Source organism: Diceros bicornis, chromosome 9 (assembly GCF_020826845.1).
Source record: "Diceros bicornis minor isolate mBicDic1 chromosome 9, mDicBic1.mat.cur, whole genome shotgun sequence".
NCBI lineage: Eukaryota > Metazoa > Chordata > Mammalia > Perissodactyla > Rhinocerotidae > Diceros > Diceros bicornis.
This window is the reverse complement of record NC_080748.1, coordinates 14,608,063-14,632,931: the sequence shown is the minus strand read 5'-3', so window position 1 is coordinate 14,632,931 and position 24,869 is coordinate 14,608,063. Positions and strand designations below refer to the sequence as shown.

At 38.5% G+C, this 24,869-nt stretch overlaps 1 protein-coding gene across 1 annotated transcript in view; it reads right to left on the bottom strand.

The window, feature by feature from the left end:
* Positions 1-23,312, bottom strand: part of RXFP2 (relaxin family peptide receptor 2) — a 40,833-nt gene extending 17,521 nt beyond the window's left edge. The window contains 11 exon segments of the mRNA XM_058547679.1: positions 452-523; positions 1,956-2,027; positions 4,866-4,937; positions 5,969-6,040; positions 7,666-7,737; positions 8,355-8,426; positions 16,434-16,505; positions 17,541-17,646; positions 20,603-20,680; positions 23,115-23,262; positions 23,265-23,312. Coding sequence (XP_058403662.1) covers positions 452-523; positions 1,956-2,027; positions 4,866-4,937; positions 5,969-6,040; positions 7,666-7,737; positions 8,355-8,426; positions 16,434-16,505; positions 17,541-17,646; positions 20,603-20,680; positions 23,115-23,262; positions 23,265-23,312 — 884 coding nt within the window.
* Between the last annotated feature and the right edge of the window lie 1,557 nt (positions 23,313-24,869).

Genomic DNA, 24,869 nt, shown 5'->3' with positions numbered 1-24,869 from the left:
GCTTCATCTTCTCTAGAAGTCATAATTCCTCAAGGGATAATAAGTGTCTTTGTTCCTTTGTTCAGTTATAATTAATTAATATTATTGTAGTCAGTCAGTTATTCACTCAGCAAGCATTTGTGGAGAATTAACAATACTGCAGCCATTAGAGATAATGATCTCTGTTTAAGGAGCTATGGAAAATTCATTTGCTCCTAAACACACATATATATGAAATCACCCAAAGAAAATCGACAGGGAAATTAGAGCGGGCCAAATCCATATTAAGCCCACTGTCTGATTTTAATTTGTTTTTGACTTTAGGATAATGTTGGTTTTCTTAATTGATTTTGAATATCCAGTAGTCTACAGGATTTTGATTGCTACTAGTGGGAAAGCAGTCTCACTAGCCATTTAAATTTACAATCTTTGAAGAAGCAATCATATTTTCCTAGTAGACAATGCTACTTACAGTTCTCCTAAATTTTTTAATGAAGAAAATGTCTTCTCTGGAACAAAATCAATTTGATTTCTAGGCAGAAACCTGTAAGACATGGTGAGAGTCAGCACTGTTGGTTTGTGTTTGCTGTAATAATCAGTTCTCATTGGGAGAGGCCATTGATCCGGGTGTAATTTAATAAGCCTCCTTTGAAGTCTCAAAGCGAGGCGTGTTCTGGTGTGGAACAAAAGGCAGGAGTTTCTCACCGAGGACAGCCACACGTTCTCTTCAGGAAGTGCTGCCATAAGTAATTTGAGGTGTTGAGTGTATAATATGGTCTAGGAAACTGCACTTGGTTTGGATTCTGATTGTTTTAGAAAGTGGTTCTTTCCCAATACACACATACATAATGTCAAATTTGGACCCTGTTCATTGTCAGAGAAGGTTTGGAGAGGAACCTTGTTTAATGCACATTCCTTAGAAGAGGAAGGCCAGCAAGAGCAAAGCTCGAACCAACACCAGAGCAGTTTCTGGGGCCACAAACAAATTTTAAATTTGGTGAAGGGACAGTGGTTTTACATTTCCTTTGTCTAGAAATGGAATCCTCCAAGACAAATGGCAAAAAGAGGGGGTCGGCAGCCAACTGCCTTGCACAGGCGTTAACAAATGAGATAATGGGTATGAAAGTGATTCAAAAGCTACACGGAGCTGTAAAATAGAAGGTGTTGATGCAACTTGTTTAGTTTTCCAGTGTCCTTTCTCATTATCCATGAGAAAAAGAATATACTTTTGCATCTCCTAAGTGAGGGAGCCTCTTTTCTCATTAAATGTGCTAACCTGCAATCTCATTGGTAAATGTGCAACCTGGCAATAGCCTTACCTTCTAGTTTGTTGGAGAAAAGTGGTGAGACCACTACAAATGGATATACTCTGAGTTTTCTTTTCCAACCACCCATCCAACAAACAAACATTACTAAGTGCTCACTGTATATGGAAAACTATGATTAAAACAAAAGTAAAATTCTTGTGTTTTTAAGCTCATCAGTGCAAATGTGCCAATTAACAAATTCATCTGACTTCCCACCTCCATAAAAAATGTAATCAGCAATCAGAACTTTGGCCAATCAGAATACATTAGATGTTCTTCCCTTTAGAATAAAATTATTTTTTTTTGAGAGACATCAAGTGATAAATGTCATTGGCAGTAACAACTAATTGTTGTGTAGCTAACCGCTTTCACATGCATTATCTCATTTCCTTGGTGATCACGGGGTTAGGTACCAGTTCAGCTGAGAGAATGCACAGAAATGATGATTGCTTTCAAAGAAGGAGACCAGCTGGAGACTTAAATGGCAGCTACACGTAAGGCTCGGCCCCACCATCAAAATCAATAAATCCATGTATGCATTTTCTAGTATTGCAGTTTCAGACCAAGGCTGTGAACAAAACACTACTTTAAAATTCCTTGTCGACGTTTTCTTTTAATTTCCAAATCTATTGAGTTTCCCCTTATTTACTGAAGTCCCTGAATACTTACAGCACTGTGAGTGAGTTGCACGACAGAAAGGTGGAATTCATAAGATATTTTATTCTATTGCCTTCCAAATCCCTAAAAAGGCATGGAGGAAAAATATTTTTAATGTTTTTGCACAAATCATATGTCTAGAAGCACTTCTTATTGCTACAACAGTTCTGAACTTTATTTTTACTTCATTCCAATTTATCTTTAGTTCATTCCAATCTTTAATGCTTCCCTTGTCATTATTGAAGAATTAGTATAATTAACATTATACTTCTTTTCCCCTTCCAATTCATGTTAGAACTTAACAAAATTGAGGGAAAGGGCAGCCCAACATTTAGTGAGTGTCTCTCTGTTCTGGATACCATGCTATTAATTATCATGATACTGCCACCACGATAGTGGTAACTACCATTTATGGGCTTTTACAGTATCAGGTGCACAACACAGGACTCCTGCCAAGCTGGCATAACTACCTGCCATTTAACATATGAGAGATCTGAGACTCTTGGAAATTCACTTTTCTTCTGGTCACACAGCTAGTAAGTGGTGGAATTAACCTTCTAACACAGCTCTGTCTGAATCTACAGCCTAGACACTAAGCCATGGTGTCATAGATTGTTAAGTTCTCACATTCCCACAAATCAGGTAGATATTTTTGTCACTATGTCACTGAAGGAGAAACTCGGGCCAAAGTTGTCTTCCAAATACTGAATGCGGAGTCAGGGTATCTATCCCGCTCTGCGTGATGGAAAGTGACTGCTCTTTCTACCACGTCTCAGTGATGCTGATGCTGAGTGCAGCGCTGCTGGGAGTGGCTGGGATGGCCTCAGTGTCACCTGGGAACTTATTAGAAATGCAGATTCTCGGGCTCCACCCAGATCTGTTGAATCATAAACTCTAGGACTGAGGTCCAGCCATCTGTCTTAAGCCCTCTCGTTGTTTACGATGCAGGTTGACACTGGAGAAGCACTAGTGGGGAGATTAGGTAATCTGCCAGGTAATACCTCAGGACAGTGGCATCTCACAGACTCACGGAATGCCTTCAGGAACACTCTGACATTACCAATTCCAGCAGTGCCAAGGGATGAGACAGAGTTGACTTTTCTGCCAAGTCTCCTAACTTCTTTTTATAGTCAGCTTCCTACAATCTTTTCCTTATATGACAATAGCTATTTTGCTGCCTCTGAACCTTTCTCACATTCACACCAAAATCACCAATCTCTTTGTCATTGCCTATCAAATCTTGTTTTAAAGCCATCTTGGAGGTCTTGTAGGAAGTCCCTACTTTTTTCACTCTTAAAATACAGTGATTAAAAATAATAAATACTCTTTTGAAAGTCCAAATATTGTTACATAGAATGGGAAAAGTATTTTTACATCTCATAAGTATAACACTTGGGAGTTGTGAGCAATAGTCCTACTTGAAAGCAAGCGAGGAGGAGGAGCCTGGCCAGGGCGGGTTTTTCTCTGCCTCTAAGGTTGGGTCATTCCAGTCTGACCTCTCAGCTCTCTGCCCTCTTAGTGTAAAGGCCTAAAGGCCCTTTCTCATTTGTGATCAGGCAATCTTGCTGACTTCACATTTTTGCTGGGTGTCTGTCTTTTCCCCCAGTGTTTGTGGGAGCCTGGAGCGAAGATGACTATCCTGGACCCCAGCGTGTGCATGTGGTTCCCAAACTCCCTGTTGCTGACGCCCATTTTGGGCAGCGGGAGGGCGGGCCCGGGCCCTGCTCTCTTTCTGCTGCCTTTATTCTTTCCTGTTTCTTTCCCACTGTGTGTATGCGCCTGTTTAGTTTCTAAGTACTTTTGTCATCTATTCTCAATGAGTTTTACTCTCATGTTTTTCAGATCGTTATTTCCATTTTTAACAATGGCACCCTTATACGAAACATCTATTATCTTAAAAGTCTTTTGATAACAGGTATATAAATAAATACAAAAAAATGAAAGTAAGTAAACACAAGGCCACCTAGTAGTGTTGTAACAAGTAATTCTGAGGGGAGTTCATAGAGGATCAAAAGCTAAGGTACTAAACTTTTATCATCTTATGGGTATGAGGAGAAGAGTTCTGGAGGACGGTGACTCAACCAACATTTTCACAGGGCAGGAGATCGCTGCCTGTGACCATCCTGCCTGTCTCAGGGGACTGTGAAGATGAACGTGACAGAGAATGGTGGGTAGTGGTGGGGAAGCCATGAAGTAACTTAAATGAATGTTTTAAACATGTTGGTTGAAGAGTGGAAATGATTTACATATTCATTTAACAAAGGTTTGTTGAGCACCTACTATATGCTGATCATTGTGCTAATGCTGGGGCATGAAATCATAAGGTAGGTTTCTGTCCTCACTGTATTTACAGAGGTAGGGGACAAACAAGTAAACCAAGGGTTCTGTGATGATAATACCATGAGACAGATGTGCGGTGTAGAAAATGGGTGGCGTGGTGGAAGTCTGTTCATGGTGTAATGGGAGAACAGAGGCAGCCACTGGAACTGGGTGGTGTGTCAGGGATGGCCTCATGGAGGTGGTGTTTAAGCTGACTTTTGAAGGAAATATTGGAGTTGGCTAAAATAATAAAGGAGCAAGACTTTTCAAGTTGAAGGAACAACATGTTCTCAGGGAATTGATTGCAGAAGCCAGTAGTGTGGTGCATCTGGAAGGAAGGCATGTGAGGAGGAGGCGCAGGGAAAGAGACTAGATGGAATAAATGATAGAAAATGAGGGGTTTTGGGTGCTCTAGAGGGAAGCTTGAACTTTACCCTCACACCTGTAGGAATTCTCAAAAGATTTTTAAACCAGGAAGTAAAATGATCAGATTTTGGTTTTGGAAAGAAGATAGATGGGTTTTTCATGTAATTGTGAATTAACTTCAGGGCTACCTTCCTTAATCTGGGCAAATAACAAACTGGTTCGTAAATGCATACTCACATCCAGTTGAGTTGAGACATTTGGGCGCACATCTGCTCTGGAAGGGCTTCCAAGTAGTTATTAACCATAGACCTTTACACAAAGAAGACATTAATTAGAAACAATATAATTTGCCACTTTAAGAACTATTTCCACAATTGGAAACTTGCATGCTAAAATCAATACATTAGGATGAAAAATATAAATATAACTACCTCTTCAAAACGGTCTCTAGATACGTGTATGGCACGGATAAGGGAGCAGATGTCAAAGAAACTATGAATGCATAAGTATGATATATAACCTAGAAATAAATATTAAACAGCTTAATTTAATGAGATGAAACAAAAGTATATATTGGGCATATATTTTGAAGTTCGTGGGAATTTTCCTCCTAAACTTCAAATTTGCAATCATTTCCAGAATCATGCATCCAAAGTTTCTTCTTAAGGGAAACATTAATCATTTACAATATTCAAGGGCCACATTGGGAACTGCATTAAATCTAAGAAGTGATAGTAGGGGGCATTTGGGGAAAGAAAACACCTCATGAGCATGTTAAGCTACATGATTAATTTATCATACTGTGGTCCCTCTTGACAAATGGAAAAATAATGATGCTATGTGATCAACTGTAAAAGAGCATAATAATCTCCTGCTGATAAATCATTCCAATGATTGATAAACAGTGAAAATGTAATTATGAGAACAGTTCTGTTGGTAGGACAAAGATTTGGGAATTTTCAGAGACTTTTGCTGAGTGAAGGCACGTTTTCCTCTGTTAAAAATGTAGTTGCAGCTGAACTCCTGGGACAGTCTAACAGATTTAAATGTAGTTAGGAGATAAAAAATGAATACTACCTTTGGTCAACCACAGCAAATAAAAACATGCTTTGGGACTAAAGGAAATTAAAGGAGATCAAAAAGAAATCAACTGGTAGGCTTAAAATATACCATGAGCCATGGCTAGGAAGTAGCAACAGTAATTGTGGCTGGAAATACAGGAGAGGTTTTGACTAATACAAATTTTAGTGGGCTTGATTTTTTAAAGCCCTTTTTGTAAGCTAGTGTAGATGTCGTTGCAATTTATAGACAGATGTATTGAAAGGTAGATGAATACTTACAGGAAAAACAAGGAATTTAATCCAGTAAATAACCGCTGTGAAATTCTGGTTATTGGATTGTCATCTAGAATTCTGACAGAAAATATCACAAACATTTCTGACGTTAGAGACATTTGTGAAACAAAACAAGGGAAAAATAAAAGGCCCATGACGGTCCTGTCCACCCCCCCACCACTCTCCTCCTTGATTTCCTTTCCATATGGCTCAGGTCTCTCTTCCCTGGAGCCTTTCCTTCACCCTGTGCTTGGAGAATCTCTTTCCTCCAAATTCCCACAACCCCACCCCAGCACTTAAGTCCATCGCAATTGTTTTCTCTCCCTGCGTCCACCTCCCACTGGACTTAAAGACCCAAGTTACATCCTTCATCTCTGGATACCTGGGTCTAGCACAAGCTACTCTTATTTCTTGGTAGAATATGGGCTCCATACATGCTTTGACATACTGATTGACTGAATGAAGAATAAATGAAAAAAACATTCTTAGGAAATCACAAATAGTTCTTTGCTCTCATGGTGTTTAAATGATGTATTTAATAACGTCTGTACAAACAAACTCATTTGGAGCTTCGAGGGTGAAAGAGTCAAAATATTTGTATATTCAAATCACTGTTTTTAAATATATATGGGATTTTCCTAGAAAAACATAGACCAAAGGTAAATAGGCCTTCTTTTCTCTTGTTGCCTTTGAAGCCAGGTACCATTTGCTCTTACTCTTAGAGGTCCCTGAGGGTAGGATTGGAGAGGGGAGCTACATTGAGCACCTCCTACATGGCAGGCGCTCTGCATGTGGCACTTTATGTATGCTATGTGATATAATCTTCACAACATTACTCTTAGAAAGGAATTGTGATTATAGTTTACAGATGACGAAAAGGAGGCCTAGGAAGATTGAGAAAGTTGCCTGCAACATTAAGCATAGGGCCTTATGTGTAAGCATGGCATACACGAGGGTCTGGATGGAGCTGAAGTCCTGGCTTTCTCCACTAGACCAGGCTGACTTACAAAAAACAGGCAAACTGACACAGAGAGCCTTCTAACTGCTCCTTGTTCATTTTCCTGATGAAAACACAGACATCTGATGTGAGACTCCTTGGGATGGAGCTGGTGGCTCAGCCTAGAAGGTGGCGAAACACCACAAGCTACCATGTTTTCAGACTTTTCTATGAATGCTCTAGAAATCAAAAAAGTCCTTAATTTGCTTACTTTCTAGGTCAGTGGTTTTCAACAGAGGGCAATTTTTCTCCCCAAAGGACATTTGGGAATTTGGAGACATTTTTGTGTCACAACTCTGAGAGCGAGTGCCACTGGCCTCTAGTGGGGTAGAGGCCACACATGCTGCTAAACATCCTAAAATGTATAGGACGTACTCCACCCACCCCAAAGAATTTAGGCCAAAATGCCAAGAGAGCTGAGGTTGAGAAACCCTGCTATAGGTGAACACTGGATGGATGGATGGCTTAGCAAGCCTACCGCTGGGCTCAGAAGGCCACCTGAAAAAGCATGGCATAGATTTCTTTTCATACAACTGCGATTTGGCATGCCGTTATCTGAATTGCTTGGTAAAGTCCTCCAGATTATGTGACAATCAGAAAAATAAGTCTAATAAACAAGATACATAAATAGATGGAAACTGTGAGCATTGATGTACGTCATTAAGACTATGATCCTTTATGGGGAAGGAAAAGCCAGAATACTTACAGCCATGTTAGCTGATGTAAGTCTTTGAATACTCCAGGTCTGAGAGTTGTAATGCAGTTGTGGCTGAGATATCTAAAAATAGCAAGGGTGAGTTAATTAGGCAAATTCAGTACTCCATTTTACTTACATATAATTAGAATAGGAGCTGCTGCTGCTGATTATGAAGTATGGACATCTGTTTCTGAAAGCACTCTACTGGTGAGCAGAGGGGGAAAACCTAGGAACAACCGGGAGATCCAGATAATCACAGCCTAGTGTGTGCCACAGCAGGGCCAGGGCCGGGAAAGTGGCCACAAATGATGATTTGGGATATTATGTTATGTTTGATTATAAGAGTAGAATAAATCTGTGGAGGAACTTTTGCTTTTGGCCTTTTTGGTCACATCCATAATAGACTAGCATTTTATGAAAGTATATAGGTAAGTTAGCAAGGGTTAGAAAAAATAAAATATTGTGGAAATGACCTAAGCTGGAAAAGACAGGTTAGGGATAGTCTTTATATCTGTTTTCTGGTAAAACTAGGCACCTTTTACTACTTCTTTTGGTGTAATAACTAATGTAAGTAGTTGGTGATAACCTATTCCTTTCATTTCTCTACAACCAAGTCAAGCCTTAAGAAAGCACCATTCTACCCTCTTGAGCTTTACTTAAAATTGTACTTATAATCTAGTTATAAAGAAGTTACTCACAATATTTGCAGGTTATGTAATCCAAAAAATGCTTTCCTGGATATGTATCTCATACAATTGTGCTGAAGATATCTGGTAGGAATAAGACAGAGGAATCATGTGGTTGTGGTTATGGTTTATGTATTTTATTAGGCTGTTGAATGTCCACTCCACTTTCTTCACCTAAAGTCAATTTGTGAAACTGGCTTATAAAGTACCAGGTCTCATTCTCACGTTGGGAGGCAGAGGCATTGCCAACAAAGGATGGCTATTAACCCAGGCAACGCAGGCTGTCCCCACAGCATCCATGCACTGAAATTTGGGTATCTTCTGCTTGTATCAGTGATCTCCGATGTGCTGTGTTTAAGGAGAGAACTAGTCTTGTTTCTGCAAACTGGAACTATGGTGGCCATCTTGTTCTGACTTGCAGGGGTTGCTCGCCAGGTGAGACCAGTTAGTGTCTCACTGCTGAGCGTTCTTACTCTTTCAGCCCAGAGTTCCACCTTTACCTCCTCATTTCTCTTCATTCTATTCCCATGAAAAAGGGAAAGGGCAAGTCTTATTCTTTCCTATTTTGAGATGCAGAGTGAGAAGCACAAAGCAAGTTAGAGTCAGCGAGGTGGTCAGGGTCACAAATGGCATCGATAGTTGAACAGGAGCTGGTACACCAACTCCAGCTCACAGGATCGTGGTCTACCTAACCTCTGACACGATTTAGCAATATGGAATACAGTACTGACTCAATAATAGCACTGTCGGGAGTATCTGAGTAAATAATTTCCGTTTCCTGTGCTCATATACAATGGGAGGTTAGCCCTTTTTTTTTTTTTATAATTTTATTTATTTATTTTTCCCCCAAAGCCCCAGTAGATAGTTGTATGTCATAGCTGCACATCCTTCTAGTTGCTGTATGTGGGACGCGGCCTCAGCATGGCCGGAGAAGCGGTGTGTCAGTGCACGCCGGGATCCGAACCCGGGCCACCAGCAGCGGAGCTCGTGCACTTAACCGCTAAGCCACAGGGCCGGCCCAGAGGTTAGCCCTTTTGAATTCATATTTTCCAAAGGCCTTTTTAGGGGCAGGAACTACCCACACCAATAATAGTAACTAACGACAGAATAGTATTTTGAATGGCTTCCGTATCTCTTATTTTGATTGGATTTGGTTCCTAAGATATTACACAACACTTTCTTAATTGTTATGATACTTTACCACAAAACTATTGGTAGAACATGTGCTCATTCAGCATCTGGCTGTACTCTGAATTTTGTTACACCACAATTATTCCCTAGCAGAGATTCCCATTTGGGTCATTGCGTTCCCAATGTTGTGCCAGGGTATTGATGCCCTCAGTCCTCAAGGTAGCCAGGTAAAGCCAAGATCAGCTTCCAGTGGTTATCAGCAAACCCATTTTTTACCCCAAGTTTTGAACAAATATTGTCATTTTCTCTGTGTATCACCATATGGAAAAAGTTGATACTACAGAGCACGTGCATTACCTCCACAGTGATACATAAAGCATTAATTTCAATCCTACAAAGTAAACTTGAAGTCCAGTGTGACCTTTTGACATTCCAACTCCCCTCCCCCTGCACCACGTCTGTGAGGAGATGCTTCACGTTGCAGCATAAAATCTGCTTTTGGTTTAAAGTTCTGCTGTGAATAGAATGAATCCATATAGATCAATATCTGTTTTAGCATTTTCAGAGCCCATGGAGTGGTGTAATGAAAGTTAATATGATGAATTATGTTACAATAGCAAGTGAAAACAGAAAAAGAATAAGTATATCGAAGTTCCTCTTAAATATAAAATTTACTACCTAACTAGTGCTATTTACATTTTGTTCAAGATAATTAATTCAAAATGTTCAATGCACATTTTATCTAGATATTGTCAATCTAGAGGAGATGAGTGCAGTCATAAATTATGAATTTGACCTTGTGCTTTTGATCTCCATGACTCACTTGATTTGTACAGTCTATCTGCCTTCACTGACATGAGTTAAGACTCCAACTCCTTAACTAATAAACAGCCTTTAGTCTTCAAAATTTAGTCAGCTTGCTGGCACCCCATAGAGAACTAGAGTCCCAGGTTGCTCATCTCAGATTTAGGCTGCTGAATTTTAACTTCATCCTCGAGTATCTGCTTTCTTCTTTGCAGAATAGTAGCTTGGCGCATGTGAGAGAAAACTCAGAAAAATGACAATTTGGCAAGTGGTGTCCTCTTTTTATTCAGATCTGAGATATGAGCCCATTTAGTATACTTCCCATTGAATGGCTTTTCTAAGAATAACTTACTGGTTCATGAATTCCTGCTGTTTCAGCTGTCAGGACTTTTCAAGCAGAAACGCCAGGAATTTATGTACCTGAAACTAAAGCAAATAAATGCTTTAATGACATGCATGTTTGTAGGCTGTTTTTTGATGCAACATTTTGTATTCACAAGCCAGGCAGACTTCTTGAATTACATTTTGTTGCCAATGATTGTATTGAACAAGAACCCAGTTTAAGGAGGAATTCCTAATTTATATAAGGTTTATGTTACAATGAGGAGGGGAACTGCTGTTGGTTTCCATGGTAGCAGTGATAAAGTATTATAGTCAATCTCATAAATTATATTTTACTTCTCTGGAAGGTCATCTTAAATTGCTTTCCCTCCAATGGTAGAAAGGTTTGATATTTTAAAAGATTATTAAGATGAATAAACTGATCAATAGTAAAGGCATTCAGATAAGTTGAGCAACATTTATTCATCTGACAATTAAAATTTCATTTTGATTTAAAAATTTATTTTTCTGGTTGTCTAAATGACCTCAACTCCACTGTGAATATTTAGAGCATTCCAGGCCAGAGACTCACTTAACGTTAAGTGATCTCTTAGAATATATCCCAATACAACTTAAAAACGCATATTGACTTTATTACCTCAATATAATCTAAAACACATATTCGTGCATGTCTTTTCCCTGGTCAAATAGAATAAAACTCAGATTCTTTAGCCTGGCTTTCCATCACAACTCAATGACTTCTGCAGCATATGCTCCACCACTTCCTGTGGAAACTCTTTTTCTTTAGTCAAACGGCTCTGGTCACTCTCTTCTCTGTATCCTTTGAGTGTTTCTGCTTGTTTCTTTGTTCTTCCAGCTGAAGAAGCTCCCCACCTTCTCTTTAGTCCAGTGTGTTAGTCCTGCACATCATTCCTTCAACAAATACTCAATGATCCACATATATGTTTCAACGTGTGTGATTGTGAGCGGTGGTGGTGGTGGAATATGGGACCATAGAAGAACCAGAAGGACCATCCAGCTCAGAAGGAGGAACAAACTGATCAATAGTGCAGTGGTCAGTGAGGGGTTTCTTCAAAAGTCAAGGATGAATGTGAGGGGGGATCACAACGGAATCATAGTGGAAAGAATGACCTAAGTCATGTTCAAAACTCAGACAGTGAGGAATATTATGGGCAATAGAAAAGTATTTCTAGTTATATTTTAGAACCAAGAAAATGTTAAGGAAAAGCCAAGCCTGCTGTAAGGGACTTGTTTAATAACATTATGAAATAATATAAAAATATAAATTCTCAACTCCTACATTATTCTTGTCTTCTCAGTCAAAGAAGGTGATCTCAGGACTGAACTGAATGGAAAGGATATAAGGTAGTGGCAGTTAAAGCCCAAGATGGTAGAATATGTTAATTAGGATGAGTTAAAGCCATCTGGCTTGCATAATTCTCCTAAAAATTGAGAAACACCGAAAATGAGAACTCTGAGTCGTGATCAATTACTGAGGAATCTGGAGAGGGGAAGAGCAGCTGGAAAATTAATGATGGCAAATGCAGTTTTGATTTTTCAAAAAGGGAAGAAGTAGATTTCACAAGCTATAGTTGGAGAGGTCAATGCTGGTTCTGGGCGAGATCATATAACAGGCTATTAGGATGCTGCTTTGTGTGCACCTCAAAGAAAGTAAACAGGGCAGTTCACAAGAAAGTGGGTATGTCAGACCAACTTGATTTTCTGTTTTGAAAGACTGATCAGACAAAAACGTGTGGTCGACATTGCTTATATGTCTACCAGGCATTGATTGAGTGGTTTTATCATGTTTTTATGGACAAAATAAAGAATGATACACGGTATCTGAATGATGGTGATGAAGGGATGTGGAAAGATGGTTTGGTATTGCCTTCTTCAATATTTTACTCCATGAGTTGAATAAAGATGGTTCATCTTTCTTTCTGATGACAGAATGCTGGGAGGAATAGTGGATATGTTGGATGATCCAAAAAGATCCTCACAGTCTGGTAAGAAAAAATGAATCTAGCAGGATGAAACTGAATAGGGATGAATTTAAGGACCCACAACCAGCTCTCAAATGCTAAGTGCACAAATACAGGATGGAGAAGCCATGACTTAGCAGTAGCACATATGGCACAGAATTAGGAATTTTAGAGGCATGATCACTAGGAGTTAAGGGTATGAAGTAGCCACCAAAAGAGTAGATGTAACCTTAGGGCACACGAGCTTAGAAAGGAAGTGTTGCTAGCTTCCACCAGTTCTGCCCTGACCATGTCACAGTGATAATGTTACATTTATTCTAGATACAACATGTAAAAAAATGTACATAACATAAACAGAATAGTGTGACCAGAATGATGAACAGCTTTAAAACCAGGCCCTTTGAGAAAAAATTTAAGGATTCGAGGCTGCTTGGAAAAGAGACTTGTGGTGCGGTGCAGGGTGATAGCCAGCTTTCAACACCTGAAGAGTAATGTAGAAGACTGATTGGGTGTGTTCTGATCAGTCTCATGGGGGCAAATCTAAGAATGATGGGGAGCTTCAGAGATCCTTGGGGCAGTAATAGAGTTATGTGACAGGACAAAATTTACTAGCATGTTGTTTGAAATTCCATACCCTCAGCACCCGCTAATTCCCTTCCTGGGTTATTTTTCTCCATAGCCCTAATCACAATCTAACAAATTATGTATTTTTTATTTATTGTCTATCTTTCTCCATTGGAAGTTAAGCTCCATGAGGAGAGGGCTTTTCATATGTGTTGCTTACTCTGTATCCTCAGTGCCTGAAACCTCGTCGGCATCAATAAATATTTGTTGAAAGAATGAATGAACATGTGGGTTTTGTTAGCTTTTACCCTCCTGCTGTCTGCTATCAAGAGTTCTGAGGTTGTCCCTCTAGCTTCTTCCTTCCTCTGACACCTTTTCCTAGGAATGGTTTGGAATTTGCTACGTTGGTTATTTGGGCTGTTGTAATGCAGAGTTGGGAAGAAAAAGGTAAGAGTAGAAGAATAGGTGGGACGAAAGCTTGGCTGAGGCTGGGGGAGACTTTTCTGGGAGTTTGGGAGAGAGTGGCAGGAGGAGCTGAAGGATGTGAGGAGAGGGGATGGGAGAAAGGATATTTAAGGAAGGATTGCTGAGGATATGCTTTAGGATATTTGAGTAACACTTGTAAAGAACTTGAGTTACTATTTTCAAATAGAGGTTTGGTTACTGGATGTTTTCATTGACAGTAAAAATATTTGAGACTGGACCACGTGGGTATGCTTCCAAAGGATCATAGTCAGAGGTTCGGCTTTGAGGCCAAGCTCTAACACTCGTTAGTTAGCTAAATTTGTGCAAACAATCTCTTTTCTCCAAGGGTGAGTTTCCTCATTCCTGAAAGGGATCTAATGATGTCTGCTCTACTTCGCAGACTTTAAGGATCAAAGTTCAAACGAGAATTCCAAATGTTGAAATTCTTTTTAAACTTTAAAAAGTGATAAGTAAATGTAAGGAGTTGTGTTTTACCTGTGCTGTACCTTGCATATTATAGACACTTAGTGAATGTTTGCTGATGAGAGTCTTATAATCTCTTTTCTCTAAATCTCCAGGAGAATCAGATTGTCTAGAAAACACCAAACAGCAGCTTGCCTCAGGAGGACCCCTGCTGAATGATATTCAGGTTATGATGTGGTAACTAAGTTTTCTCAGACAAAGTAGAATTAAATATTTACTTGGAGAAGTTTCCAGCTGATCTGGGCAATTAAGGTTGATCTCTACTAGGAAAAATTGGGGACTAAATTATAGAAGTTAGTGCTTTCATATTCTTTCCTTCATGGGCTAGTGGATACCATGAGAGATAAGTATTGACATAGAACAAAGCTATGGATTAGTGATCCAGGAAAGGACTTGGCCTGAGAGTCTAATTTTAATTCTCTTTGCTTGATCCTCTAGTGACCCCTCTGCCTCCTCAGAAGTCTGCTTCGCTTTGGGGGCAAAAGGTACAGAAAGGAGTTTCACATGGGGGAGGACAGTATGTGTTGGTAGAAGATTCAAATAGACGCTAGAACAACTTACTTCCATGTCTAGGTTTCTGGTTATGGTAAAATAAACACTGCATTGAACATCAGAATATATGGGGTCTAATTCTGGCTCTTCCACTAACTAGTTGTAGATCGAAGGTAAATCATTTAACTGTTGCAAACTTTAGTTACCTCATGAATAATGAGATGATTTAATTAGAAAATCATGAAACTTCTATGACTCTAGATAATAGAATTTAAACTGCTACTCTAAAACATGGATCTTTTTCCTTCCTTTCTGATAGTGCGATTTTATTGTTACTCCTTTGAGCATTTTTCAGGAAGCGCAAGGACAATGTTGATTCATAGAATGAACAAGCTGTGATTCTAAGAATTTCCAGTAAGACTAGAAGCAGTATAGTTAGGATTTCTTCTCTAGAGGGGTCTGGAAACCCAGAGCCAATGCCTAGCTACTCCAATGTGACAATGCCAACATGACCACACGCTTCAGGATGGAGCGGAAGGTCCTGACTGCAGATGGGATGTACAGAGGCTATAATCAAACCCAGGTTCACACAAGATTCCACCTCACTAATGGACTTCCTTCAGTGACTTCTGGAATAAAAGAGTCTGTACCTAAATTCATGAACAGTAAAGAATTGTTGATGGTGTTTCAAACCACGTGTGTTTGTCCAGTATCAGCAAAAAATCAGATTATTTTTATTCTTGGATTTTAACATATTTCAGATTTCTAGAAACTTCCTTCTCTATGCTGAACGCTGAAGGATAAAACAAGATGATGGTACTGCCAAGGAGCCTCACAGCACTACCTTACTAATGTTTTAATCTAGTCTAATGATCATGTTGGTAAGTGTGGAAACTTGATCTCTCCGTTATCCCAGTGACTGGGCTCAGAGAGACTGACACACAGTAACCAAACTCACAAGAGGTTGACTATTCTCAATTTCTTTATATAAATAGGAAGTATCCCACTCCACTAACAGAAATGTTCTTATCCCCTATCCAAACTTCCCCAATAGTTTAGTACTCATAATTTGGGAAGTCAATATAGTCCTCATAAGGTTGCTTGGTGAACAGGGAATCAGAGCAAAGGGAATCTCCATCTTGATATGGATAGTGTCAAAAAATAGCTCACACAAGTTGTAGAAGAGATTGACAGTCCATCTCAGCCCTCTGCTAGAGACTATCTCTAGGGATTATATCTCCTGGACCCTGGTTTTCTTTCTTGGACAATGCTGCAAGCATCCTGACACTGTTTCTCACTGACTACCATTTCTTACTGCTTACTGTGCCCTATTTATTAACAATCTCTTTCCTCAAGTATGTTAATATCATTGATTTCACTATGGCCATGTTTTTCTCCTATTATCCTGGGAGACAGTCCATATCCTATCATCCTGTGTTTTAAATAATCTGACAGTTCCTGTCTATGCTAACATTCTTCTTCTGAGTTAAAAAGTGTATCTAGTGCCTCTGAATCCGCAACGTCATTTTCCAATGATCTCGAGTAAAAGCATGGAACTGTGTATTTTCTGATTGAGATGCTTGATCTCAACTCTAATTTAACTCTCTAAAAAGGTTTAAATAAAAATAAATTCAGTTAATTTAAATTATGAAATGGAAAGATAATATACTTTTCAATGCTTTATTTTCTAATCTTAATTACATTTAGAAAAATAAATTTAATGATAAAGGTAATCAACTTTATGTTTCATTTTATTTTTAGATCAAAAACATCTTAAACAAAACATCACAAAGATTTTCCCATAAAAATACTATTGATAGCTACTTACATCTTTTTAAGTTCTGTGTATTTGATGAAAACTTTATCTGGAAGACTGTGAATTTTGTTTTTCTTAAGAGACCTAAAATAACATATAAAGCAGACTTTATTATGGATTTTAAGACCAACCAGACTCTTCCCTAGGAGCGGCATGCTTGAGAAGAGAATATTTGATGATGCTCCATGCTACTTAACACACATTCGAAAATGACTGTAGTAACTTAAAACTTTTCTCATGTGAGGATAAAAAGTCCATAAAGCAAAATTAAAGCAATTTGCAAATATTTAACAAGTTTAACCAGTTAGTATAATAGACTGGAATGTCTCTGGTGATTTAAATTTTTCTTTTACTCTCTGGGTAATTTAACAAAACACAACAAACAAAACCAAAAAGCAACAAAAATCCTAACCACCTCATGCATGCCCAAATTATGATATGACTGCAAATTCCTGAGGCCGTCAAAACGTTTATGCAAAGTACAGAAAAACTTGCATGATTATGACACAGCTAGCTTCGTTGATCTTTTATACCTTTGCAATCTTGGACGAATTACCACTACTAAAAACGAGGTAGAGTAAGTGAGTGCTCTTCCTTTTTTGTTCTTGGTGAGGAAGATCGAACCTGAGCTAACATTCGTGCCAGTCTTCCTCTATTTTGTCTATGGAACACTGCCATAGCATGGCCTGATGAGTGGTGTGTGGGTCCGCACCTGGGATCTGAACCAGCCAACCCCGGGCCACCGAAGCAGAGCACATGAACCTAACCACTATGCCACTGGGCTGGCCCCTCCATTTTTAACTTTTATTTTTAATTGCATAGTATTGGCATATTAGTAATAATACATTAATCAGAAAGTAATTGAAAATAAGAACTCCAGACCACAGATGTTTGTGAGCTAAAGGATAACCTGGCTAATCTAATATACAGTTTTGAAAACATTCTTTCCCTGGAGAAGAAGCATGCAGAATTCTCTGATGGTTGGTGGTTTTAAAGGGAATTTCTATTATTTTCTAATATACAAATAACATAAAACAGAACAAAGAGAAATTAGAATAGATTACATGATTTTCAAGTGACTTTAGCTGCAAATATCATCAAGATTTGAATTCTACTCACAGTAATGTCACATTGCTGGAAATCGTTGGCACGGAGTTCAAGCCAGCATTTATACATTCCAATTCAGTTTCTTTGCAGTTACAGTGTTGTGGATACTGGTTTAGAACTAGGGGGCAAAAAGAAAAAGATTTCACTAGGAAAAAAATACTTTTCTTCAATTATGAGTTTATCTCTAATAACTGATATTGTTCTCTTTTCATTGATGTATAACATTTACATCTTGTTAAATGGACTAATTCAGGCCCATAATAAAAGCAAATAAGAGTTCTCTCCTAGTCAAATATAGACTAATGTGGTGTTCATCTCAGTTCCAGCTTCCAGTGGCCATTTCAGAGGCATTTAACAAGTGATTAGAGTGAAACCATAGAAATGCTTAAATGGCATAAAAGCATGTAGTGAAACAAGATTCAGTTCTCCTCAATGAAAAACATTAGCATGATTGAGTAAATCTTTAATGGTTATAATTGAGTCAATTCAATTTAATTGAATGGCACAAAGAGGTTGCTCAATAAATGCTTGTTGATTAAAATGAAATTCAATTATTTTCCCCTTTCAAATTTATCTGAGAGCTGAGAAGAGTTAGAGGCAGGTTCTGCCATAGCCACCAGTGTGCCTTATTAAAATCAACCAAGTGGGACAATCTCCCATTTTGGTCCTTTGTTTTTCATTACCATGAAGTTAAAGTGGAAGACGAAAGTTGTAGAGAAGCTATAAAGCTGAGAAAACCAAAGATCCACCTATCTTCATTCAGCATTCATCTTCATCTATCAGCATTCAGAAGAAAGAAAAAGTCTTCAGAATTTACTCTGCAGGAACGTACGTAATTATTAAGATAATGGCATATAAAGAAGTGAGAAATCTATGGAGAAACCAGGCCAAGTTGGTCCATGGAACCATCACCCTGTGTCTGTATGTGAGACAGAAAGAGAGAGGAGAGAGACAGACAGAGAGGGAGAGAGAGACAGAGAGAGAGAGATAGAGAGAGAGAGAGAGAGAGACAGAGAGAGAAAGGAGGGGAGGATATCTATGGAGTATTTGATTTTGCCTCTGATACTGTGAGTGTTTGTTTTGATGGAGCTAAGAAAATGAGAGTTATTTTCAAATTTTATATTTATTATTATATATATATAATATATAATCAGATTTAAATATATTTAAATCTGATTATAAGTTTGTTCGAATTGCTCTGCTTCTTTTAAATCACCTTTATCCAAACTTTATTTTTAAAATCAATTTCACTGAATTTTAGTAAATTTAACAAACTTTTATTGAATACCTGCTTAATTCGAAAGATGCATTCTAGTGCATAAAGTCTTGGAAAATATTCTGTATTGTTTATAGGTTTATGCTAATTATCTCTACTTCCTAAAGATAACTTCAGAATGTTTACTTCAATGTTTACTGACATTGAGAATAGTGGTTATGGTATTGGATTGAAAACCTGTGGTTGGGAACTCTTATTTACCAATAAAAGATTTCCATACAGTCTAAGCTGGGCCTGTTGCCTAAACCAGAAATGTGATCATGACTGATGACTCATGACTCTTCCTTTTGGCAGTCACACCCCCAAGCTCTGTGGATTCTTCTTCTGAAATGCCTCTTGCATCTCTCTCTACCTCACTGTACCCAATGGTATTTTCTGGGATCAGATTCTCAGTATTAATCAGTCTGGAGCATTGCAAGAAACATAATAATCAGTATCTCTTTCACCATTCTTTCTTCTCAACCTTTGCAAGTTTGACCTGTGGATCATTCTCTGTTGTGGGGAGCTGTCCTGTGCATTGTAGGATGTTCAGCAGCATCCTTGGCTTCTACACACTAGATGCCAGTGGCAACCCACCCCCCTCCACTTGTGACAACCAAAAGTGTCTCCAGGTATTGCCAAATGTTCTCTGGGGGCAAAGTTGTCCCAGGTTGAGAACCACTGTTCTAATCCATTCTCTACAATTCTGATGGAAGGATCATTCTCACACTTCTTATCGTGTGCTTATTCCTCTCAATTAAAAGAAAATAAGCCCACAACTTCGGTGATTGCCATTGTGTACAGCAGTGATCTCAACAGGGGGATGTGTACAACGCAATCCATTATGGTTTAGGAAGAAAATTAGAACTTTGTTATATTTATTTTTAATCTTTTTAATTTCTAATTTTTTATAGATGATATACTTCTGTATAATAAAGTATATAATAAGTGGTAATTATAAACTGGTATTGTAAAGTACATAACATACTATTAGTATAGTACTTAATATATATTATATACATACATTATATATACATACTAAAGTATGTATGTAATTGTACATACACCTACATAATTATGTCTAGACACAATTCAATCTACAGGATAGAAGCCATACTCCAAAGTGTGCACCCCAAACCCTTTATGGGCTGGCCCCACCCTTCTAGGTTCAGCTCCTGCTCCTCTGCCTCATGCACTCAGACCATTGTGACAGGTGTCGTGAAGCATGCCCTGCGCCTTCTTATCCCAGTGTTTTTCTGATCCTGTTACCTCTTACCCTTCCCTCCATCCAAAGACTTCCAAGTACATCTCAATGTCATCTTCTCTGTGGATCTTTCCCCATCCCTAGCAGAGCAATCATTTCTTCCAATAGGCTTCCACGTTCTCTTGTGCAAACATCATTCCTGCTTCTATAAGGATCTGTCTTTCCTGTGACAATGTGACGTATTTGTGGGTTGGGGCCACATCTTAGTTATCATTGTATTCTCAGTGCCTAACGTAGGGGCTGGAAAGTAGTTGGCACTCATTATCTTTACTGAAGAAAGTAATTAAAGGGAATGAGGTCTTTATGATTTGTCACAATTCTTCAATAACTATATATGCACGCAATCATAGGCTAACACAAAAAATGAGCACGTTGCTGTCTCTTGTCTATCTTTTTAGTCCCCTGGGCAGACAATAGAGCAGTTGACTGCTGAAATACATTGAACTGAAATTGAAATTCTAAAGGGAATTTATCACACTACCCATATAAATCCATGCACCGCAGATCGCGTTGCTCGCAAAGCTGATACTGAGTCTTTGAACCAACACCACTTACAGCACTCCTGTGTCAATGCCACAATATTAGCATTTCCATGGACTGTGCCAAATATAGTCGCCCATCCACTAGTGTCTCCTGCGAAATGGTGATGAATATATGTCAGTTATTCTATAAATCAAATATCAAATTGCAAAACAAAAGTATAAAAATTTGATAATGAAATCAATTAAAAAATTTTTAGGTAATAGAATAATAACATCGATGGTAAGGAAGAAAAAGCTAGGCAGACATCTGGAGTTTTCCCCTTTTTGCAATTACAAATATTTCAAATGTGCGTTTCATAAAATATATAATGGAAATAAATAATTATTTTACACACATATATCCATCTTGAAAAATATCAGCTATTTCTAATGCTGACATTTTAAATGTTCGATCTTAATTTTGAGATCCTCAGAAGATATAATCTGAATTTTACTGTCATATGCATACTACTACATATGTATATGTAGATAACATACTTGATAGATGTAATAAATTTTCTGTCACCTGGCTTTTTTAATAAAGCAAAAACAAATTTCCTTTTAATAAAGGCTGTCTAGTCCTGCTGAGAGAAATAATATTTCTCAGTTTGTCAGAGGATATGATCTGCTTATTTGCCAAGTTTCCTTCTCTTTTTTTGTGATAAAATTATATTCTTTTCAAAAAGGAGGCCTGATTTTGAAGTATTATTATTTTATCATATGCTATTAAAACAATAAGATACATATTACAATGTATGATTGTGAAGTTCATACAAATAGAAAAGTAAATTTAAATAGTTGCCCACAGGTTTCTTTGAGCCCTGCATTCGTCAATTTATTTCTATTTCTTATTAATACCCTCAATAGCTTTAAAATGCTTCTATTTGATGCCTTTACATAAATTATTTAATTTGCATTCAGAACATCCTCATGAGTTAGATAAACACACATGGTCTCTGATGCTCATGCAGTGAAGAGGCAATGTCGAGAATCTGAGTGACCGGCATTGGCATCCAGAGAGCTGCTCCCCTCACTGAGCGCTGACTGAACACCTCCTGTGTACTCTACTGTTCTAGGCTCTGGTGACTCCAAACAAATAAGACACAAACAAAAATTCTTCTTGAGGAGTTCATGGCTAGAGAGAGAAGTACAGTGAGAAGACAAGGCAGTTCTAAGTACAATCATATGGGTACACCCAGGGTGCTATGGCAACCGAGAGAAAGGGTGCTTGTCCTAGATCGGTGGTACAGCTTCAGGCTGGGGAAGAGTGGCCGAAGAAGCCAGGCCTCTCAGGTGACCAGGGAACACCTGAACTGCATCCTAAAGGATGAGTAGGAGTGATCCATGGGAGGTGAAGGCAGAAGTTCCATCAGAGGGAAGCATGCATGGGTACCCAGGGGCAGGAGAGCAGATTCTAGAGACAGACGCCCAGCATTCCTGGACTTTGCTGTCCCACTTTGATTGTTAGTTGGGCAGTGCCAAGGAGCAGCAGTTCTGTGGTAGAAAACACATGGGGTTCCTTCAGATTCAGGAGATCTGGGTTCTAGTGAATAACTAGATATGACACCCTCTCTTGGCATCAGTTTCTTAGAGAAAAAAATACACAGGTTAGATTAGACAACAGTACAGTCTGGATATACAGACCTAAATTGGCCTGTAAGACCCCTCAGGATCTGGCCTCTGCTTTCCTCTTCATCCTTTATATCCTTGTTCACTCTGCTCAAGCCATCCTGGCCTTTCTGTCCCACAAACACATTGTCTTGTTCCATTCAGCCTCAAAGCCTTTGCACATGCTGTTTCCTTTGCCTGGAACGCTGTCCCTCCAGAATATTTTGTGGTTTCTTTCTTCTTTTCACTTAGTTCTCAATTCAAATGTCATCATCTCAGAGAGGTTTTCTCTGGTTATGTCTTTAACGTAGCTCTCCTGCCATTATTTTCTATCCCATTATCCTGTTTTATATACTTCACAGCACTTATCACTCTCTAAAATTATTTAGTTTATTTACATACAGGTTTATTGTCCTCCTTGTTCACATTGTCTATGTGAACTCGACGAGGGCAAAAGCCTTGTCTCCCTTGAGATTGCTGTGTCTGGGTAATTTGGAGAGCACCTGGCATGTAGTAGGCACTCAATATAGGTCTTTTCAATGAATTAACTCTCTAGGGAGGCCCATTCACACTTCATGGATATTCTTGCAGCTGAACCAAATTACCAAGCCATAAAAGGTAGTCATAGGAAGCCACTTAAAATTAAAATATGGGCATCTAAGTAGATTTTAAAATCTAATTTCAATTTTTATCAAATATCACATCTTATAATACTATATTGCTGATTTAAGCAACCTCTATATACAAAAATTTAGGTAATTATCACAAACGAATTGGGGAGCAATTATTTGTGTTACAAAAAGATTCCCTACAGAATACCAAATCATCTCTTCCAATACAATTATTATTCGATCATTACAGTTCATTACAATTATTATTCGATCCACCCACAGTTTTGGGGAGTCCACATGCATATGGAGCTGAGCGGGAGGACTCACCACAGTTCTCCTCGTCAGCTCCGTTCCCACAGTCATTCACGCCGTCACAGTGAAAAGCTCGCGGTAAACACTTGGTAAGATTCCCACAGGGAAAATATCCTTTTTGGCACAAAGGAGTGATTGTACTGCCTTCAGTCAGTGCATAATCTATGTGAAAGAGGCAATAAAAATCTTATGTAATAGAAGGAAAAGGCTCATATGGCCAAACTCTTTTTATGTTATCTCGTTTAATTTTCACAAGAACCCTATGAGTTGAGTTTGTCTGGTGTTATTTTTAGTGCATGATTTTTATGAACAATATTCTTAACTATAACATTTTAATCAACCACAGTCATACCCAACACCAGCTATCCCAAGACACTGGAATCAAGGCTCATTTTGAATTCACTTCAGGAAGGCAACAGTAAACAAAACCAAAGCAATTGTTCTACTTTTGTATGAAATCAAAGACTTGTCCACTTCTGGAAACAGAAAGGTAAAAGTATGAGCTTAATCCTTTACAAGAAGGATTTGAGGTGACTTATAACAAAAATACATGTATACAAAAAGGACAGTTTAAGTGTGAGAAAGAAATCCAGAACCACACTCGAATTAGGAGAGAGAATACTAAATAATAATATCCAACACTCACTGAGCTTACTGTCTGTCAGGCGGTTTGCTCAGTGGTTTATCTCAGTTAGTCCTCAAGCAACCTATGGTATGAGTGACATTATCCACCATGTTTCAGGCTTAGGGAAGTTAAATGTAGTCATCCATCTGGAAAGTCACACTTTCCAGTGGTAGATTTGATTCATCCCCCTGACTCCAGAGGCCCACTCTTAACCAACATGCTGTGAGGATATTAATTGAATCAGGAACCTGCATTTCAAGGAGGCTAAGTCCTATATGAAGACAAATTAGAATAGTCTTCTTGTGCAGGGAACATAAAAGAAGACGAGTGAGAGTTGAATAACTGCTAGGTTGAATGAGAAAGTGCAGACAGGAAATATAATTAACATTTACTATATCTGTGGGTGAGATGACTAAAAAAATTCCAGAAATTTAGATATGAGAGATGTCCTTTCAATTTTGAAAGAGTACTTTCTGGAAAACGAAGAAATGTGTTCTTTGTAAATAGTCTAGTAAAACTGTGGAAGTCATATATTTTTTAAAAGGGAGTGCGAGATAAAACTTCACAGAAATTGATTTGGGAGAGTGTAGACACAGACATGGCTACAGTTCAGTGTGACTAATGGAAGAGAGCAAGGGATGTTGGCAGAGTGTTCCTAACCATGCCACTGAAGGTTGGCATCATGGCTAAGAATTTCCTTGGGTTGGTGGTATGATGCTTTTTAATATAGCAGAAGGTTAGAGAGCAAACTTTCATCATCTACTTTGTGCTAGGTGTTTCCTAATTATTTTATTTAATCTCAATAGCAACTTGGTGTTGTTGGTATCATCTCTATGCAGAGATGAGGAAAAGAAGACTAAGAATGTGAAAGTACTTCTACTCTGGTTCTTGGGAAAATGTCCTTGTGAGGTCTGGGCCTTCCAAGCAAATGCTGCCTTGTAATGAGATCTTCTCCCACCAGACTGGTCCAGGATCTCCTAAAGTAGGTGAAGCCTGCTGGCCCTCATTGTTTAATAAAGAATTCCATTTGTTTTAAGGCAGGAATTTGAGTTAGGTACTAAAGCTATGTCTGAGTTACAAGTACATGTTAAGCTTTTAGTGAGATCCTTAGAGAGGATGAGTAGATTATTCGATGATTTGAACTT